The 17,855-nt window shown below is 32.3% G+C and overlaps 1 protein-coding gene and 1 long non-coding RNA gene across 4 annotated transcripts in view; one reads left to right on the top strand and one right to left on the bottom strand.

The window, feature by feature from the left end:
- The first annotated feature begins 4,782 nt into the window (after positions 1-4,782).
- The window catches only part of LOC104732483 (xylogalacturonan beta-1,3-xylosyltransferase), a 31,226-nt gene continuing 18,153 nt past the window's right edge, over positions 4,783-17,855 (top strand). The window contains exons 1-3 of one of the 3 annotated variants that reach the window (XR_015575170.1): positions 4,783-5,304; positions 5,411-5,532; positions 6,036-6,358. Coding sequence is in view for 2 of the 3 variants with exons in the window: in XM_010452031.3 (XP_010450333.2) it covers positions 4,936-5,304; positions 5,411-5,532 (491 nt within the window). In the remaining variant the exon portion in view is untranslated. Of the gene's footprint in view, positions 5,305-5,410; positions 5,533-6,035; positions 6,359-17,855 lie in introns of those variants that run through there. The other 2 variants (XM_010452031.3, XM_087479449.1) reach the window with 2 other exon arrangements.
- LOC147930957 (uncharacterized) lies at positions 11,461-11,981 on the bottom strand. The gene is made up of 2 exons (XR_015574335.1): positions 11,620-11,981; positions 11,461-11,504 (listed from the first exon to the last, which is right to left on the bottom strand). It is a non-coding gene; the product is annotated as an uncharacterized LOC147930957 (long non-coding RNA).

The following is a 17,855-nucleotide window of genomic DNA, read 5'->3' as shown; positions in this document are numbered from 1 at the left end:
GTGGAATGTTTTTTGTCCATGGTTTCGGTGGTACTGGAAACACTTTTATGTGGACCATTCTTGCTGCTGATATAAGGTCTAAAGGTAATATTCTTCTTAATGTTGCTTCAAGTGGTATAGCTGTTTTGCTTTTGGAAGGTGGTAGAACGGCTTATTCAAGATTTGGTATTCCAATCAATCTTAATGAATATTCTGTGTGTTCGATAGATGCCGAATCTAATCTTGCTGATTTAATTAGAGAAGCAAAGCTCATAATATGGGACGAGGCTCCAATGATGAACAAGCTTTGTTACGAAACTTTAGATAGGAGTTTGCGAGATATCATGAGGTGTGACCAGATTTTTGGAGGTAAAGTTGTTGTGTTAGGAGGTGATTTTAGACAGATTTTACCAGTTATTACGGAAGGAGGAAGGGTAGCGACAGTTTTAGCATCTATTAACTCATCTGTTCTTTGGAATAGTTGTAAAGTTCTTAAACTTACCGAAAATTTGAGACTTCGCAAAGCATGTAATAGTATGGATGCGGGTGCTCTTGCTACTTTTTCTAAGTGGCTTCTTGATATTGGGGATGGCAAAATTAACGAGTCAAATAGTGGGGATGTGGAGATAGAAATTCCGGATGATTTATTAATTAATACAAGTGGAAATCCTATTGAAGCAATAGTTAAAGAGATCTACGGAGAACAATTTACAAGGAGGACTGATCCAAAATTCTTTAGTGAAAGAGCTATTCTAAGTCCAAGAAATGACGATGTTGATAAGATAAATCAGTTTATGCTTACTAAGCTTCCAGGTATGCAAATTAAATAGGATATAGAATTTTTTTTTTTTAATTCTAATATTCAAAACATATAAAAATTTTCAAATTTTTTATTTACAGGTGAGGAGAGACGATATCTTAGCTCTGATAGTATTGAAACGTCTAATACAAGCGGACTTGATGATATGATCTACACTCAGGAATTCCTAAACAGTATTCAAGTTTCTGGACTGCCAAGCCATGTTTTGACTTTGAGAATTGGAGCACTTGTCATGTTGGTAAGGAATATAGATCATAAGGGAGGTTTATGTAACAGTACGAGGCTAATTATTCCTCAGATGGCCAATCATGTAATCGAAGCAAGGATCGTGACAGGAAAAAAGGTTGGTGATCGAGTACTTATCCCTAGAATGTATGTTAGTCCACCTGATGTAAAGTTTCCCTTTTGTATGAGGCGACGACAGTTTCCTATTGCCGTGGCGTTTGCAATTACTATAAACAAGAGTCAGGGTCAGACGCTAAAACATGTTGGATTGTTTCTTCCGAAACCGGATTTCACAAATGGACAGCTTTATGTTGCCTTCTCTCGAGTCACAACCAGAAAAGGATTAAAGGTGTTAATTACAGATAAAGATAGGAAATGCCAGAATAAAACACTTATTGTTGTTTTCAAAGAGGTTTTTGAGACTGTTTAATTATTATGTTTGTAATTGAAAATTGTTTTGGATTTTTAAATCTAAATTTATTTTCTACAATTTAAACAAATTTTTATGATCTTTAAAATACAATGTGTCTCATTATACTCATTACAATTAGTTGTAATATATCTAAAATGGTACTATTGCTATGTAATTAGATATAATCTATATTTATGTAATGGTAAATATAATTGTTGACTGTATCATAAAGTCTAAATATCAACAATTAAATCTCAAACACATTTAACTTTTAATCTTGCATCATATCTATTAACAACAAAATCTGTCTTTCATCTGTTATCATAATTTAAATAATAACATCTAATAGTGAAAAAAAAAATGTGAAACGCTAAAACGTTAAGACTTAACGTTTAATCGTGACTGTTTGTTTTCTTACAATTCTGAAATTCCCTTTTCGTCTCCGACAACTGAGAGAAAACAGAAAAACCCTAATTTGATAGAATCATGAGTATCAATTATATTTTTGATCTTCATCGGGGAAGAACCAACTGGTGTACCCAAGCCAAGGTCTTGAATTCTTGGTATGTCTATGAATTCTTCAGCAAACGTGTTCTTCTACTTGTGGACGAAAAGGTTAGAGAAATTTCCAAATGATAATTCTACTTAAATTTGTTATTTTAAAAGTCTTATATATTAGATTACTAACACAATTTTATCAAATTTTGAAGGGTGACACAATTGAGGTGGCCTTTGTTCCAACAACACTAAAAAATCTCCGGAAGTATATTTATGAGAGTGAATGGTATGAAATTAGGACTTTCAAAATCATCAATCCAACACTAAGGGAGAGGAATACTCATCATCCTTTCCAAATCAAGTTTACTGATGATTCAACCATGACTCAGTTGGAATCAGCAAATTCGAAAAATTACTTCCGATTCGAAGATTTGGGTGATATATATCGTTCAAGAATCCATCATCCCATCTCTTTTGGTACATTTTTAAAATACGGTTTATAATAATTTTCAACTGTACCCTGTGGATATAGATTTTTGTTATCTTTGTGTTTGAAAATCTTTAGACTTTTAAGAATTTTGGAACTTTGTGTATTGGTCCCTCCCATATAAAGTACAAATAGAACTTTTACCTAAGTAGTTTTATGTGGATGATAGATTTGGAAACCTTTATTTATAGATATTGCTATCTTTGTGATTGAAAATCTTTAGACTTTTAAGAATTTTGGAACTTTGTGTATTGGTCCCTCCCATATAAAGTACAAATAGAACTTTTACCTAAGTAGTTTTACGTGCATGATAGATTTGGAAACATTTATTCATAGATATTGCTATCTTTGTGTTGGAAAATCTTTAGACTTTTCAGAATTTTTGAACTTTATGAATTCGTTCCTCTCATATAAAAGTACAAATAGAACTTTTAAACTAAATATCTTTATGTATATGATAGATTTGGAAACAATTATTCATCTTTTTAGAAAAAAAAATTGACTTTTTGGCAAAAAAATAGATGTTTGCGGTTGTGTAGTAGCTGTAACGGACAACAGAGAACATGATAATGAAGTTGTTTTCACGCTATTAAATGGCAGGTAAGACACATTTATTCCACATATCATGTTGCTAAGAGTTTTGAGTGTCACTCTTTATAAAATGTTTCTACTATCTTCATCTGTAGGAATGAATCTATAAAGTGCCGTGCAGTCAACAACTATGCTACCCTTTTCATGTATTCATGGGAGTCGTCAGGATGCCTTCTCACATATCGAAACGAACCGGTGTTTTGTGTACTGCATTTCTGGAGGGTTGGAGAGTTTGAAGGTATGTACTATTAATAGAACTTGCTAGATTGAACAAATGCTTAAGACTAGGTTTTATACTCATTTAGCAAACTTTTTAACACTTAAAACATCCCTAGGTGAACCGTGTATTGTAAACACATTGGCCTCCTCCAAGATCTTTATAAAACCGGAGTTTGAAAGACTTGAGAATTACAAGGCTTTATAAGTTTTTAATGTTCGTAAATATCAAGTGGTGTATCATGTTAGGGTCTAACTTATGAATGTGTTTTCTAATTTTTTAGGTCGGAATTTGCTGGACATTATTACATTAAGCACATAATGCAGCATGAAGGGTAAACTGGAGGAATTTAAGCTGAAGGCACATTAGTTAACAAACTTTTTGTATATGCTAACTTTATAATTATTTTGGAAGTTTGTATGATCAAATACTATAAACCCTTTTATGGGTTGCTTTCTAAATTTTCTTAATGTTCTAAACAAAATTATAAATTATTTTGACCCAAATTCTACCTAATTTAAATTAACCACATAATATGTATTGGGCTCATTAAATACTTGAAAATTTGCTAGATTGAACAAATGGGCTTCAAAATATTTTTAAGAAGTTTACATATATTGAAGACTTTAATAAACATTTTATTAAATACTCTTCTTCATTGTCCATTTAAAAATGTGAGATTAAAAGTTTAAAATACAAAAATAATTACAATTTTGAACATTTTTAAAAAGAACAAAAATCTAATTTGAAAATAGGATATTAATTTGATAATTTTTTGTTATTTAATTCTTGCCTGCACAAGCGTGCGGGTAACTCTTCTAGTTAAATTAGTAAAGTCAATATATAGGTGTTGCTTATATAGGCTGATTTACAGAATCATAATAGAAATTATTATTATATGGTTCTTATCTACCAGAAAAAGTCTTGAAAGTAATTTGGTAAGCAATGTCACAATGATAAAGACTAGCAGTATACGTATAATATGACTTAGCTCTATACTGTTACTGTATTATTATTTTGTACAGTATAATTTAAAAATATATACAGTAGTTATCAATTCAACAAACGCATTGATTGTAGGATTATAAATCTTTGTGTCTAACTAACGTTAAAGATAAACTAAACTTTGTCTAACTTCTCTGTCCCTCTCCCACAGTATTACTGAATCAAGTTACGGGCCTGTAATCTGTATACTACTATATAAATGACCAAAAATATTTTTGATTCAATAAAATAATGCGTTGTTAATCATTGAATAAGCTCCATATAAATATTAAAAATAAATATATTTATTAAGAACCACTCAATAATATAAGATGGCATAAGCATTGGTCAAACAAAAATAATGTTGATCATTCTGTTAAATTTCCAGATAAAGACACTTCAAATTGCCATTTTTGCCATTTAGCAGATTAAAGTATCTATTTATTTATTTTAGCGACAGCAATTTTTTCCTTGTTTGATACATAAAAATATATTTTCTCTTTTAATAAACGTGACAAAAAAAAAATTGAATTTAAATATCAAAGAAAAAAAAATAAAGAGAACAAGTTGCTTGGTGAAGCAAAAAACTCATTTCTCCCACTAATGATATATGATAGAGACATAAACAAAGAATCTTTCATGACTTTTCTTCCTTTCTCCTCATATCACTTCCAAAATTCTCTTATGTCTTCCTCTTGTGAGTAAAAGAAACATATCCATCCATGGCTGCTCCAAGATCATCAAGCAGATGCTCTCTTTCTCTATTAACCCTTTTCTCCATATCTCTTATTCTTATTTCTGTTTCACTATTTGTCTTTACAAAGCCAAATAATAAGCCCTTGATCGATTACAGAAACCAACTATCTGTTGTCTCTGTCTCTTTTCCTCCTTCTATGTCTCCTCTTGGACAGGACAACACAACAAACACTAGTTTTGCTCCAGTCTCTTCTCCTTCTCCACTACTACTGCCTCTTCTTAGAGAGAGAAACACAACAAACACTACTCTTTCTTCCGTCTCCCATTCTTTATACGATGATCAACAAAACCAAAATAAGTCTCCAAGTCCTACAAGTAAAAGAGTTATTATCAGGGTATGTAATTATTCTTTTAGTTATTATTTTCAACTCTCACAAACTTTTCTAACAAAACTTATTTTTCTAATAATATTTAAAAACTGATTCTGTTTGGTACGATCAGAAGAGAAGTGGGTTGGATAAAATAGAATCAGATTTAGCAAAAGCAAGAGCAGCAATTAAGAAAGCAGCTTCAACACAAAATTATATTAGCTCCCTCTACAAAAACCCAGCCGCCTTTCATCAGTTGAGTTTCACTATTCTTCTCTTCTATTTTTAATCAAAAGTTATAAAATAAAATACTCCATATAAATAATTTTCTCCAGTTAGTAATTATATAAGTACAGTATTTGAAAGACAACTTCTACTGGGGCTCCTTCTCTCTCTTAAAAATTTGCTCTCCCTTTTCTCCTTGCAAAGAACTCACCGCCGCTTTAGGTCATTGTCTCCGACCGGCGCGTGTGGGCCACCGCAGCCATGGCGTTGGTTCGGCTTTTGTTTTCTAGCTTAGTTATCTAGTTCTAGTGTTTTTTTGGAGAGATCTCTGGTTTTTCCAGTTTTTTTCTTTTTAGATCTAGGTTTTGGATTGTTTGATTTTGTTGCAGGTTTCATTTTTTCTTCTTTGCCTTAGTCTTCTTTGGCCTAAATCGCGATGGCTCTAAGCCACTCACAGTCGGTTTAGTGGTGATTCGGTTTCGACGACCTTTTGTTTTGGGTTTCCTCACACAGCTTCAACAAATCGAATGTAGGGCGAGATCCGCCTAGGTTTGGGTTTTTCTTACTGGTTCAAGTCACATAGATGATATTTCCGACCATGGCGTTTCCGACGGTCTCTGAATGCTTGGTTGAGGTTCTTCCGTCACGCCGCTCAAGATTTCCCAAGGTTTCTCTTCTGAAGACTCTAAATCACCAAGTGAGGCAAGATATTCGTAGTCTATCAAGGTTGTGGTTAGTTCTGGTGTCTTTAGCCTTCTAGTTCTTGCGATATTGGTTTGTTCAGGCAAAAAGAAGATTGATTTCTTTGTGTAAAATCTATTATCCTGTTTAGATCTATTTATTTCCTTGTTCTATTTATGTTCTTGTTTGACTCCCCGAATTTGGGGCTTAGTTTCTGAGAGCTTTAAACCTCGCCGGTTTGTTTTTCCGGAGGTAAAGTTTCGTCGACTCAGTTTCCGGAGGTTAAAGTCCTGCTGGCGTCGGTTGTATTTTACCTTTATCTCTTTTTAATATATATTTCAGATGACAAAAAAAAATACAGTATTTGAATGTACTTAGATTTATCAGTCCAAGGTGATATACCGCTGACAATTATGAATTTTCACATGGGTTTTTATTTTTCCAACTATTTAAGCATCGATTTCATCAAAGAACTCGGCATTTAATAAAAGTTGCAATAAAGACAAAAGAACACTATTACGCAACGTACTCGTGTTTTATAACGGCTCCGGTGAGATGCCTCGATTTAAGCAAAAGACTTCTATTTTTACTACTAGGTAAAAGTCCGTGCATATGCGCTAATTGCTGTATTAATTATGTTAATTAATTTTAATTAATTTAATAATTATAAAGTTTGTTAATATTTTTGGAAATGTTTCTTTCATCTATTCATTTTTAAAATATCCATTTTTAAATATGCAAAATTATGAAGTTTTATAAGATTTATAAGATATTTCTAGATAGTACGTACTACTTAGATACTCAATCCAAATATTTATAAGGTATATTTTTGTTTTTGTCAAATTTATAAAGTTTTAAAAGTTTTTTAAAAGGTATTTATAAAGTATATATAAAATTTTACACACATATATAGATAGTTTATGTATATTTTTCTAAGATTACACGTATTTCAGTTTTTCGTGGTATTTTTAATAAAATTTTTAAAAGGCGTAATTTTCAAAAGTGGTATTAGAAAAGAGGTTTGAAAGTCTATATATATATATATATATACATATATAACAAATAAATCCAAAATTCAATAATCAACTTTATTTATTCAAATCATTACATTATCAAATTATATAAAGTATTTCAATATAATTATACATACATATTTATCAAAAAAAAATTTATTTTTATTGTTCAGCCTGCATAATAGACCTCTTATGAGATAATGTTAGAAATACCATTTTGTTGATACCCCTTTTCAAAAATACCAATTTTTTTGGTTATTTTCCTTTTTGTTCTCTTTCACACAATTATAATGTGTTAAATTAACTTCTAGAATTTTTTGTTTTTGATTTGGATTCTCTATTTTAGATGTAGGATATAGTTTTGAGGGGGTAGAGTTTAGTATTTGGATTTTAGGGTTAAAATTTAGTTATGTTATATATTAAAAAGAGTATTATTGAAAATTAACAACAAAAATTGTATTTTTGCAAAAAGGTATAGTAAAAAGGGTATTTACTATGTATTTTGTTTGATATTTTTGACTATACAAGGTAAAACAAATACTGTATATTGTACATAGTAAAAATGAGTATATACTATGATATTCAAAAATTCAGTTTATGTTCTAATACATAAACTAAAGAGTTGAATAATTAAAATCCAAATCAGTTTATTTTTTTATATAAATTAAATACATTCCCTATAATATCATATGAATTGCTACATAAACTAAAGAGTTAAATAATTAAAATCCAAATCAGTTTAAGTTGTTTATATAGATTAAGTACATTCCCTATATAGATGATTTCTTTAGCTTGATTATCTTACCGTGCAATGATCAAAATTAATATTTTTTTGAATCTACATGATAAGTTTTTTTTGGATAGCCATCAAATTTATTATACATATGTAATTTAAAATTAAAATAATAAGAAAACAAAGAAGGAAGGAAGCAATACATAAAACAAACAAAACAAAATTGAAAACTCAATATAAGATATATCCAACTAAGTATATAACTAAACACTTACAATGAGTTTTCAACCCATGCAAAACATAAACAAAAGAAAGAAAATATTTAGAATTTGACATATGGTGGAGGAGGATGTGAGAATCATTATTTATAGGATTTGAAGTGATAGAAGTTATATTTCTAAAATTATTTAATTAGAGGAGTTACAATTATAATTGATAGTGTGTTTAATTGAAAATAAATATAGGAAAACAATAGTCAATTCAAAATTTATGTAATTTCAGTTACAATTTAGTAGTAAATAGTAAATTGAAAGTATGAATTTATGTATATGATTAAATGAGTTGAATTTTAATTTTAACTAAAAAGAAATATTATATATTAAAACATTAAAGAGCAAATTGAACAAATTATATATATATGTGTGTGTGTGTGTGTAAAAATGATTATTTACTATGATATAAACTAATATATAAACTAAAGAGTTAAATGCTGAAAAAAACTAAAGTGTAAAATAATTAAAATCCAAATTATTTTGTATGTAACAAATTAAATGTATTCCCTATGAAATCATATGAAGTGCAATCAAGAGCTTCATATAATTATATGTTGGATCACAAGAACTAACTATAATGATGAGTACACTAAAAATATGTATTACAATTTTTTAGAGGTTAGAGAGAATTAAAAAAAAAATAATTTAATTATTGTATTACAATAGTTTATTTTCTTAAAACATTGCATACTTTTACAAATAAAATAAAGGGTGAGTTACTAGAATATTGCATAAAAGCTTCCTTATTACAAAAGTAACATACAATTGTTTGTTATTACTAGACTAACCCATTGTACCTATACTACCCCTGAAACTAGTGTTGGGAAAAAACGTAATTACGGCTAATACCATTAGAAAAAAAAAAACATTGGAAGTTGGGACTAAGTCTACCGATCCTTTGATGGTAGATTTATACACGTGGACTGATTAAAGGTGTACGTCAGATATTTTTGGTACACTTAGTTGTAGTGCTGGTACACTTTGCCGTCGACGTAGATGGTACACTTAGTTGTAGTGTTGGTACACTTATCGGTGGACGTATATGTGTATCAAAAACTAAGTGTACCAAAAATATCTGATGTACACCTTCAACAGTCAATATGACCCAAAAGATATTTATGGTAGACTAATGGCCTGTTGCGACAGATTTATTCGACAGCCTTCTCTCGTTTCAGATATTTTCGGTATACTCGTTTGTTTTTTTGAAATAGTTTTCGGAGTGTGATGGTAGGTTTCTTGTCCGTGGTAGATTTAGTAAGCATTTTTGACAGCTGTAAAGTCTTACCAGAATAACACGAATTTGTTTGAGCTGTCAAAGACAGTCTAGCGTTGCGATAGACTTATTGGAGGTAGATCTAAACACGTTTGTTGTTCTTCCGATCTATGGTGTTCATGTAATAACGTTTGTAGCAGATTCATCAATCGTATTCTGTTTGTCGGCCGGAGCAAACGTCTTTTTCCTACTCTGTTTCGTTAATCTTTCCTCTGGGTTCATCCATGGAAGAGCTAGATATCTGTTCGAAAATCTATATAACTCACTTTTTATAGGTTTTTAATTTAGAAATCAGATGTTGAGATAAAAATCTATAATAGTTGAGTAAAAACCCCACAAGTGAAACAAAAAAATAGACATAAGTCGTGAAAAAATAAAGTAAGGCAGGGAAAATTAGGGTTTTCAGTCGTATGTTAGAGGTAGAAGATGAGGATATTATAGTAATTTTGGGTTCATTAAACCTAAAATCGAACGTGTACGTACATATAAACGTGTACGTACATATGAACGCATACGTACACAAGTTATGAACGCATACGTACATATGAACACAAATTGTTTACAAACAAAACAATGTTGTTGATTTGAAGGTACACTTGGGTATATTTCACCTGAGCTCTCAAGAACAGGAAAGGCAAGTACAAGTTCAGATGTATTTGCACTCGGTGTAGTGATGCTAGAGATTGCTTGCGGGAGAAAACCTATATTGCCACGCAAAGCGAGATGGTACTTACTGATTGGGTGTCAAGAGTGTTGGGAGAATGGAGATATCATGCAGGTTCTTGATCATAAGATTGGAGATGAGTATGTTGAGGAGCAAGCAGCACTTATTCTGAAACTCGGCTTACTCTGTTCACATCCGGTAGCAGCCATCAGACCGAATATGTACAGCATCGTTAAATTCTTGGACAGTGTGGCTCAGCTTCCTGATAACTTACTTGACATTGTATAAGCTCGAGAAGTTTATCCAGGTCTTGTAATCTCAGGTGAAACAGCTGATTCTCCTGAGTCCAGTTCCATTGCTCTCTTGACCTTCACTGAATCTTTCGTCTCTCATGGACGCTAAAAGAAACCCATATGGTCTTGTAGGTTCTTGATTTATCTTGAATATGTAAGTCTTAAAACTGATTGTAATGATTTTTCTAGTGTGTAAGACAGATATATACAAAAAAACAATAACATAACTCCCAGGAAAAAATCTTATGATTGGTATATAAGTATGGTAATAACATCATCCTCACGTTTATTATCTATACACTCTATACAAATACATTGACAGAAGACTGTTAAATACACTCTATAAGGTTCTTGAAATGAGGACTGCCACATCATATTACTTTGTATAAAGAGTCTTTTGGGAAGGGTCCTTGCATGGATTTTGCTTTTGAATCTAGACTTTGTCTCCGAGTTTTGGCATTTGTTGCTTCAGCCTGATATTAGACAGTAATGCTCAGAGATCATACACAGCAATAATGAAAAGTACTGCAACAAGGTTCTCTTGGGAGGCTTAAAAACGCTAGAAACTTCCTCATGAGTAAATACCTTTGGTTTGGCCTGTAAGTGTATACCATAAGCCAGAGGGATGAATTCTAACTGTATACCTACCTCAAGAATTTAAAGGATCAAACAGTGAGTAATAAGCACAAAATTTTAAACATAAGACTGAAATAACCTATTAAATTTAACAAACGGTGAGAACTCCAAAGAAACATTAAAAGTAGAATGAAGAGCTTAAAAAACATAACCAAATATGTAGAGCTGAGGAGTCGTGAATAAAGAGAGAGAGAGAGCAAAATCAAAACATGAACATGAACAGAGAGCAATCCGTAATCATGTGGGTAGTAAATCAAAACACAACTTAAAGCAAAGTATATAGTGGGAGTTACCTACTTAATGGGTAGAGCATAGATGGCAATCAGCTCCAACATTTTTGAATTGTGCCTTCACCACCCTCGTCCAGGAACCATGATAGCTTCTCGTTTAGAGTTCTTGTTCCCAGTAACTAGCTACTACATATAATACGGATGCACCTGTAACAAGAAAAAAAAAAAGAAAAGATCACTCATAACCAAGCGGTGTTGAATAATTATGTTATAAGAAAACCATAACATGATGCTAAAACGTTTTTAAAAATCTTAACCATACCTCTGAGGACTGTCACGTAGCAGTACAGTAACCTTCTTACCACTTACCAGCAAGCAATTGCAGAGAGAAGACAGCGGACAAAACACAGTGAGTGATATGCACAATTTTGAGGAGGCAAGTAAAAAATAACACAGAGCCCAAGTTCCAATTTTGGTGAACAATAACAATTCGATTTAGGGCATAAGATAAAGAGTAAGATACTACCAATCAAACGGTGAGAACTCAGAATAAACATAAAGTAATAAAATTAAGAGCTTACAGTAGAATGATACAAAATACCACAGAAGAAACAAAACCCTACTGAGTGTGTGTGTGGACGATGTGCTGCTGGTCTTCCACATGTCCCGTTGGAAACACAAAAACAAAAACAATCTGAATCCTGCAGTAAAATAAATAGAGACGTCAGAGAGGAAATTTAACTAGAAGATGAACAGTTGAGTTGATGATACCAATTAATTTATCAAACGGTGAGAGAACTCAGAAGAAACATAAAAAAAGAAGAACTTACAGTAGAAGAACAAATACCACAGAAGAGACAAAACTAGTGTGTGAGCCTTCGCGTGATATGCTATCCCAGGTCTCTTTGCAAACAAAAACAGTAAGAACCTGCAAAATGGTGAGATAAGATCAATCAAGCAAAAAACCAGAATGTTTAAGAAACTGAAAATAAACCAAACCTGAGAATCGACATTGATCCATTAACTCCATTTGAATCAGCTGTTGAAAACCTAAAATCACAGAACAAGAAGAAGTCATAATAAAGCAAAAGAACCAATGAAAAGCTAACTCGAAAGAAAGATTAAGAGACAATTAAGATTGAAACTGATAACGATGAACCAGGATAATAGAGATGTGTTTATCAAAATGTAAAAGAAAATCTCTTACCGTACGTAGCTCTTGTGTTTTAGAGTAGCGTTAAGAACCCGTTATAATCAGGAGACTTGAACTGGGGACCCGACCTGAGATGATGACAATCGCTTTCCATTTAGAGGATCTACAAGCGTGTTGTAATTCGAAGATCCATCACTACAAACATAATAAGAAAGTAAAGCTCAGAGAGTACTACTCATCAGCGACTTTAATAAGAAGCTTTAAGAACCAAATACAAAATTCAATCTGAGTAGTAAATATGCACCAAAGCTCTGTACTTCAGCACTATGAGCACCAGATTGCTCCTCGGCATCTACGGTAGCAAAAGGTATGGAATGATTCAATCTGCAAAAAAACAAAACACAAAGTCATATGTAGTAAGTAAACCCTAACTAAGCAAAACAAGGTTTATTAGTACCAAGTAAACCAACCTTTAATTCTGATTCCTCAAAGCCCGCCCATTAACTTCTTTTGAATCAGATGTCGAAAACCTGAAATCATAGAATAAGAAGAAATCATAACAAAGCGAAAGAATCTACGAAAAGCTAAATCAAAAGAAAGATGAAGAGAAAACTAACATCCTTACAAAGTCAGAACCGAGATTAAACAGTGACCAAGCCAAGCCTACAAGATAAAAACCCTAACTTCAACAGAGGTAAGCCAAACCTTGGCATGAAGCAGAAGATGCGAGGCCACGTACAGTAACTGCAAAAAAAAAAAAGCCATCCAAGAATCAGAATAAGTGAACAGAAACCTCAAAATTCAGAGAATCTTATAACTTCCATTAGGATCACTGAATATGTCTCTGTTTTACTCCAAGTGAGAAGAAGCAAGAGAGAACAAGAGAGTTAACTTACAATGAAATAACCATGGAAAAAAACAGCTTGCAACTCCTCCGATCATCACTTGGCACCATATCTTGCTAATTCATCAACGATCCTGTTGAGAAGAGAAGGTGATGTATGTTTTGTACTTACAAGAATGAGGATTTTTTTTACAAACAAAACCGTTAAAAACAAACAGAGAAAACAGAGTGACAAGGATGAATCAAACCCTAGAAGATCTTAGTAGCCTCCTCCTCAATTCATCCTCGAAGTAGAAAACAAACCCTCGAAGCAGAAGTTAAGACTTGAGAGTCAAAAGCCATAACTGGATCACATATTATAAGCTTCCAAAAAAAAAACACCTGCGAAGAAGACAGAAGACGAAGAAACGTGTTAGTAAATAAAACAAAAATCAGAGGAAGAAGAAGAAGGAGCAGAGTTAGTAGATGCGTAACAGAGAGAACACAACAACCAATCACCGATAGGTTCGCCACATCATACCATTTCCATCTGCAAATTTATAGCCAGACATTAGGAATGGGTCCTTGTTAGAGTCTTTGTTAACCTAGCAAGATAAGGGAAGTTGACTGTTAGGAGCTATACCAAAGCGGGAAGAGAAAGTAAACAAAATCACTATGATAGAAAAAAAAAAAAGATAAAGAAAGACACACGATTTTGATCTCTCCAGTCATGCTAGTGTCATCAAGGGCAAGAGAGTGGCCATATATTAGCACTCCATCCGAAGGAACCTATAAGAGAAATTATAATTTCGATTATAATTATATATGGACCAATAATGAAAAGGAGAGAATAGATAAACCACCTGACAGCTGTGCTTCATCATTCATGTTTTGGAGAGACGATTTGTAGTCACGGAGAGCAGCTGCAGAGGAGAAGAAAGCATCAGAACAACACTAAAGAGTCATAATCAAAATAAAAATAAAAACTCATATCAAGTGAAAAGTTACCTGTGACAAACCTCTGTGCCTGTTTTTATCCCAAGTGCTACTGCAGCGACCATCAAAGTGAGAAGAGATCATGGCAAGAAACCTATCTGGGATGAAAAAACAAAGAAAAAACAAGAGGCCTTATGAGAAAGTGAGGAGGGAAAACATAGGCAACACAGGAAAAATAACAAATCTTCATACCAGAAACCATGAATGGGGGTGCCTTGCGCTTGATCAAGTCATCATCATCATCTCTACTGATGCCTTTCTGTCTGCTAGTCCTTGCGAGGCTGATGCAACACACAAAAACATGGAGAACAAAGTTAAACTAGAGACAAAGAGATAAGAATAATAAGCAAGTCGCATGGCTGCAATACTTACTGCAGTACTCCATATTGTGATCCATACTTTGACAAGATTATGACAAAGCTTGCTTGCAATTACAAACATAGAGAGATCGCTAATTAGAGAAACAAACAAACAAACAAACAAAATCGTTAAAAACAAACAGAGAAAACAGAGTGACAAGGGATGAAAACAAACCCTAGAAGATCTTATATTAGTACCCTCCTCTGCTCAATCAAACCCATCAGCGAGAGATCTTAGTAGCCTCCTCCTCAATCAAACGAATCGAACATAATCAATCTATCTGGATTGACAAAAATAGAACGATGAGTAAATAAAAACGAATTCCATTGAAGAAAGAAAACCCTAGAAGTTAAAAAAAGAAAAAAATCAAATTTAGAAAGCAAACCCTAGAAACTGCAGTTGAGAGATTTCAGAGTCGAAAGGCCATAACTGTATCATATAGAATAAAAAAAACATCTGCGACTGCGAAGAAGACAGAAGATGAAGAAACTTGTTAGTTAAAAAAAAAACCCCAACCAGAGGAAGAAGAAGAAGAAGAAGAAGAAGCAGAGTTACCGTAGGATACGTAACAGAGAGAACCCAACAAACAAATCACAAAGCCATCACCGATAGATCAAAGCCACTAGGAAAAAAAAATTTAGAAACCAAACCCTAGAACAAAAAAAAAATCAATTGGAACGTTTAGAAGAAGAAGACGAAGGAGAATCAAACCCTAGAAAACAAAAATCAAACCCTAGAAGAAGAAGAAGAATCATTGATCGTGACTCAGAAAATCATTAATTGTATAACAAAACAACCCACCGCTGCGCTGATGGGAGTGAAAGATTGCTCACTCTTGTTGTTGCTACTCCGACGATAACTCAGACAAAAAACTAGATCTGAAACTTTGTTCTGAGAGAGCAAGTGAACCCAAATTTTGTCAATCTGATGTTTTTTACCAACTCAAATTTGATCTAAAACTAGATCTAAAACTTTGTTCTGATCTAAAAACTAGATCTGAAACTACGTCAATCTGATATTTTTTACCAACCCAAATTTAAGAGAATCCCAACAAAATGAGAATGATTCTTCAAAGTTTTTTTGTTTCTTTCTCTTGATAATCAAAGACAAATTTAATTAGAAATGGCATAAAACGTAATAAAACACACAACTCAGGTATAGAAGTAATTTGTAAACTTTTATGTGTTATTCTAGTAAGACAGAAATCTCAACGTGTTAGTCTAGTAATAAACCTACTTTTATGTAATATTCTAGGTAATTTCCCTAAAATAAATATGTAAGAAATAATCAAATATCTAGATAAAGAATAAAGATGATTTCTTTAGTTTGATTATCTTATTGTGCAATGATCAAAATTAATAATTTTTAAATCTGCATGATATTTTTTTTTGTATAGCCATCAAATTTTTATTATACATATGTAATGTAATTTTTTTAATTATCATATGTAATTTAAAATTAAAAATAATAAGAAAACAAAGAAGAAATGAACCAATACATAAAACAAAGAAATAAAATTGAAAATACAATATAAGATATATCCAACAAAATATATAATTAAACACTTACAATGAGTTGTAAAAAAAAAACGCTTACAACGAGTTTTCAATCCATGCAAAAACATTAAAAAAAAAGTATTCAGAATTTGAGATATGGTGGAGGAAGATGTGGGAATGGTTATTTATAGGATTTGTAGTGATAGAAGTTATTTCTAAAATAATTTAATTAGAGGAGTTACAATTTTAATTGATAGTGTGTTTAATTGAAAATGAATGGAGGATTACAAAAGTCAATTCACAATTTATTTAATTTCAGTTACAAATTAGTAGTAATTAGTGAAATTAAAGTATGAATTTTCAGTTACAAATTAGTAGTAATTAGTGAAATTAAAGTATGAATTTATATATATGATTAAATGTGTTGAATTTTAAGTTTAATTAAAAATAAATATTATATTTTAAAACATTAAATATTAAATTGACCAATAAGGAGAGATTAGAACTCTACTTTTATATATATGATTTTTTTTTTCAGTTCGTAGAGTTTTAATGCAGTTGAATTTTGAGATTAAGGTTTTTGCAAAACTAAAAAGAAGTTTTTATTATATTCAACTACATTCATACGGAAATGATTTTTTTTTTCCAAAGTATGATTTTATATATTAAACATCATCAGCACCAACATTGGTGAGAACCAAAGAGAGTCAACATTTTTACAGCATACATAAAAACAGAGCAACTTTAAATTACAGAGCAGTAACTATTGGACAATGGGGGAATCAGCTAAACTTCATATCATGCACAAGAAGACTAAAATTACAATGAAGATCATTGTATCTGGTCTTAAAGCATTTAACATAAGCTTTAGATATGAAAGTATTTTACTTATCACCCCATCATCATCAAAAAGATTGCAGTCAAAGGTCTTCATGAATCTCTTCTATGACCTTTCTTCATCAACTATTCAACAGACCAGAACACCAGAAGGTGTATCAAAAGCTTCCACTTTCTTGATCTGAAAAGTGAAAATTATTACCTAAAACAAAAAGAGAATCTCAGAGGCAAAAAAGCTGATCATTCTCTGAGATTAGTATCCTTATTCGGTTTCCATGGGGATTCATGCTCAGTCGGATAGAACCTTAAGCCAGGATCCTTTCTGCACTGGCGAGTATTTCTTTCTGACTCTAACTGAACTTCCTTTCCTTTCCTACGTTTAGAGCACTCTCCACTTTCAAGTTTAGCTTTAGCTTTCCCTTTATTAGCTTCTCTCGCCTTAGGGGAGACTCTTAAAAAGTCTGAACATGAAGAAAGACGAGTTCCAAGCGGATAAGAAGCCATAAATTCTTCCAGATTAGGCCCAGGAGCAGCAGGTCTTGGTGGTTGTGAGATGGGAGAGTAAGAGGAAATCTCAGAACTTAGAGATGTATGGTTCTCGTGCAGAAAACTATAGATGTTGGAGCCTTCGCCTTCTTCAAAGACAGGACCTACTGGAACATTAAGGATGTCCTCTTGATGGATCGGTGAAACCAGATACGGGCAGTGGGAGGAGTCATGATTAATGCGAGAGCAGTTAGTACAAAACTTCTTGAGTTTTTCATACTCAAAACCTATCATGGCCCCTTCTCCTAATTCAAAACGGACTTTTCTAAAGAAACGCAGGCGGTCTGTGATTCCAAACTCTATCTTTACTCTTATAAAAGAAGTAGAATATCGTATAAGAATATTCA

The sequence above is a fragment of the Camelina sativa genome, chromosome 12, assembly GCF_030686135.1.
Source record: "Camelina sativa cultivar CO46 ecotype springtype chromosome 12, ASM3068613v1".
Classification (NCBI taxonomy): Eukaryota; Viridiplantae; Streptophyta; class Magnoliopsida; order Brassicales; family Brassicaceae; genus Camelina; species Camelina sativa.
The sequence above is the reverse complement of the archived record's forward strand: the minus strand, read 5'-3'. Positions and strand labels throughout refer to the sequence as shown.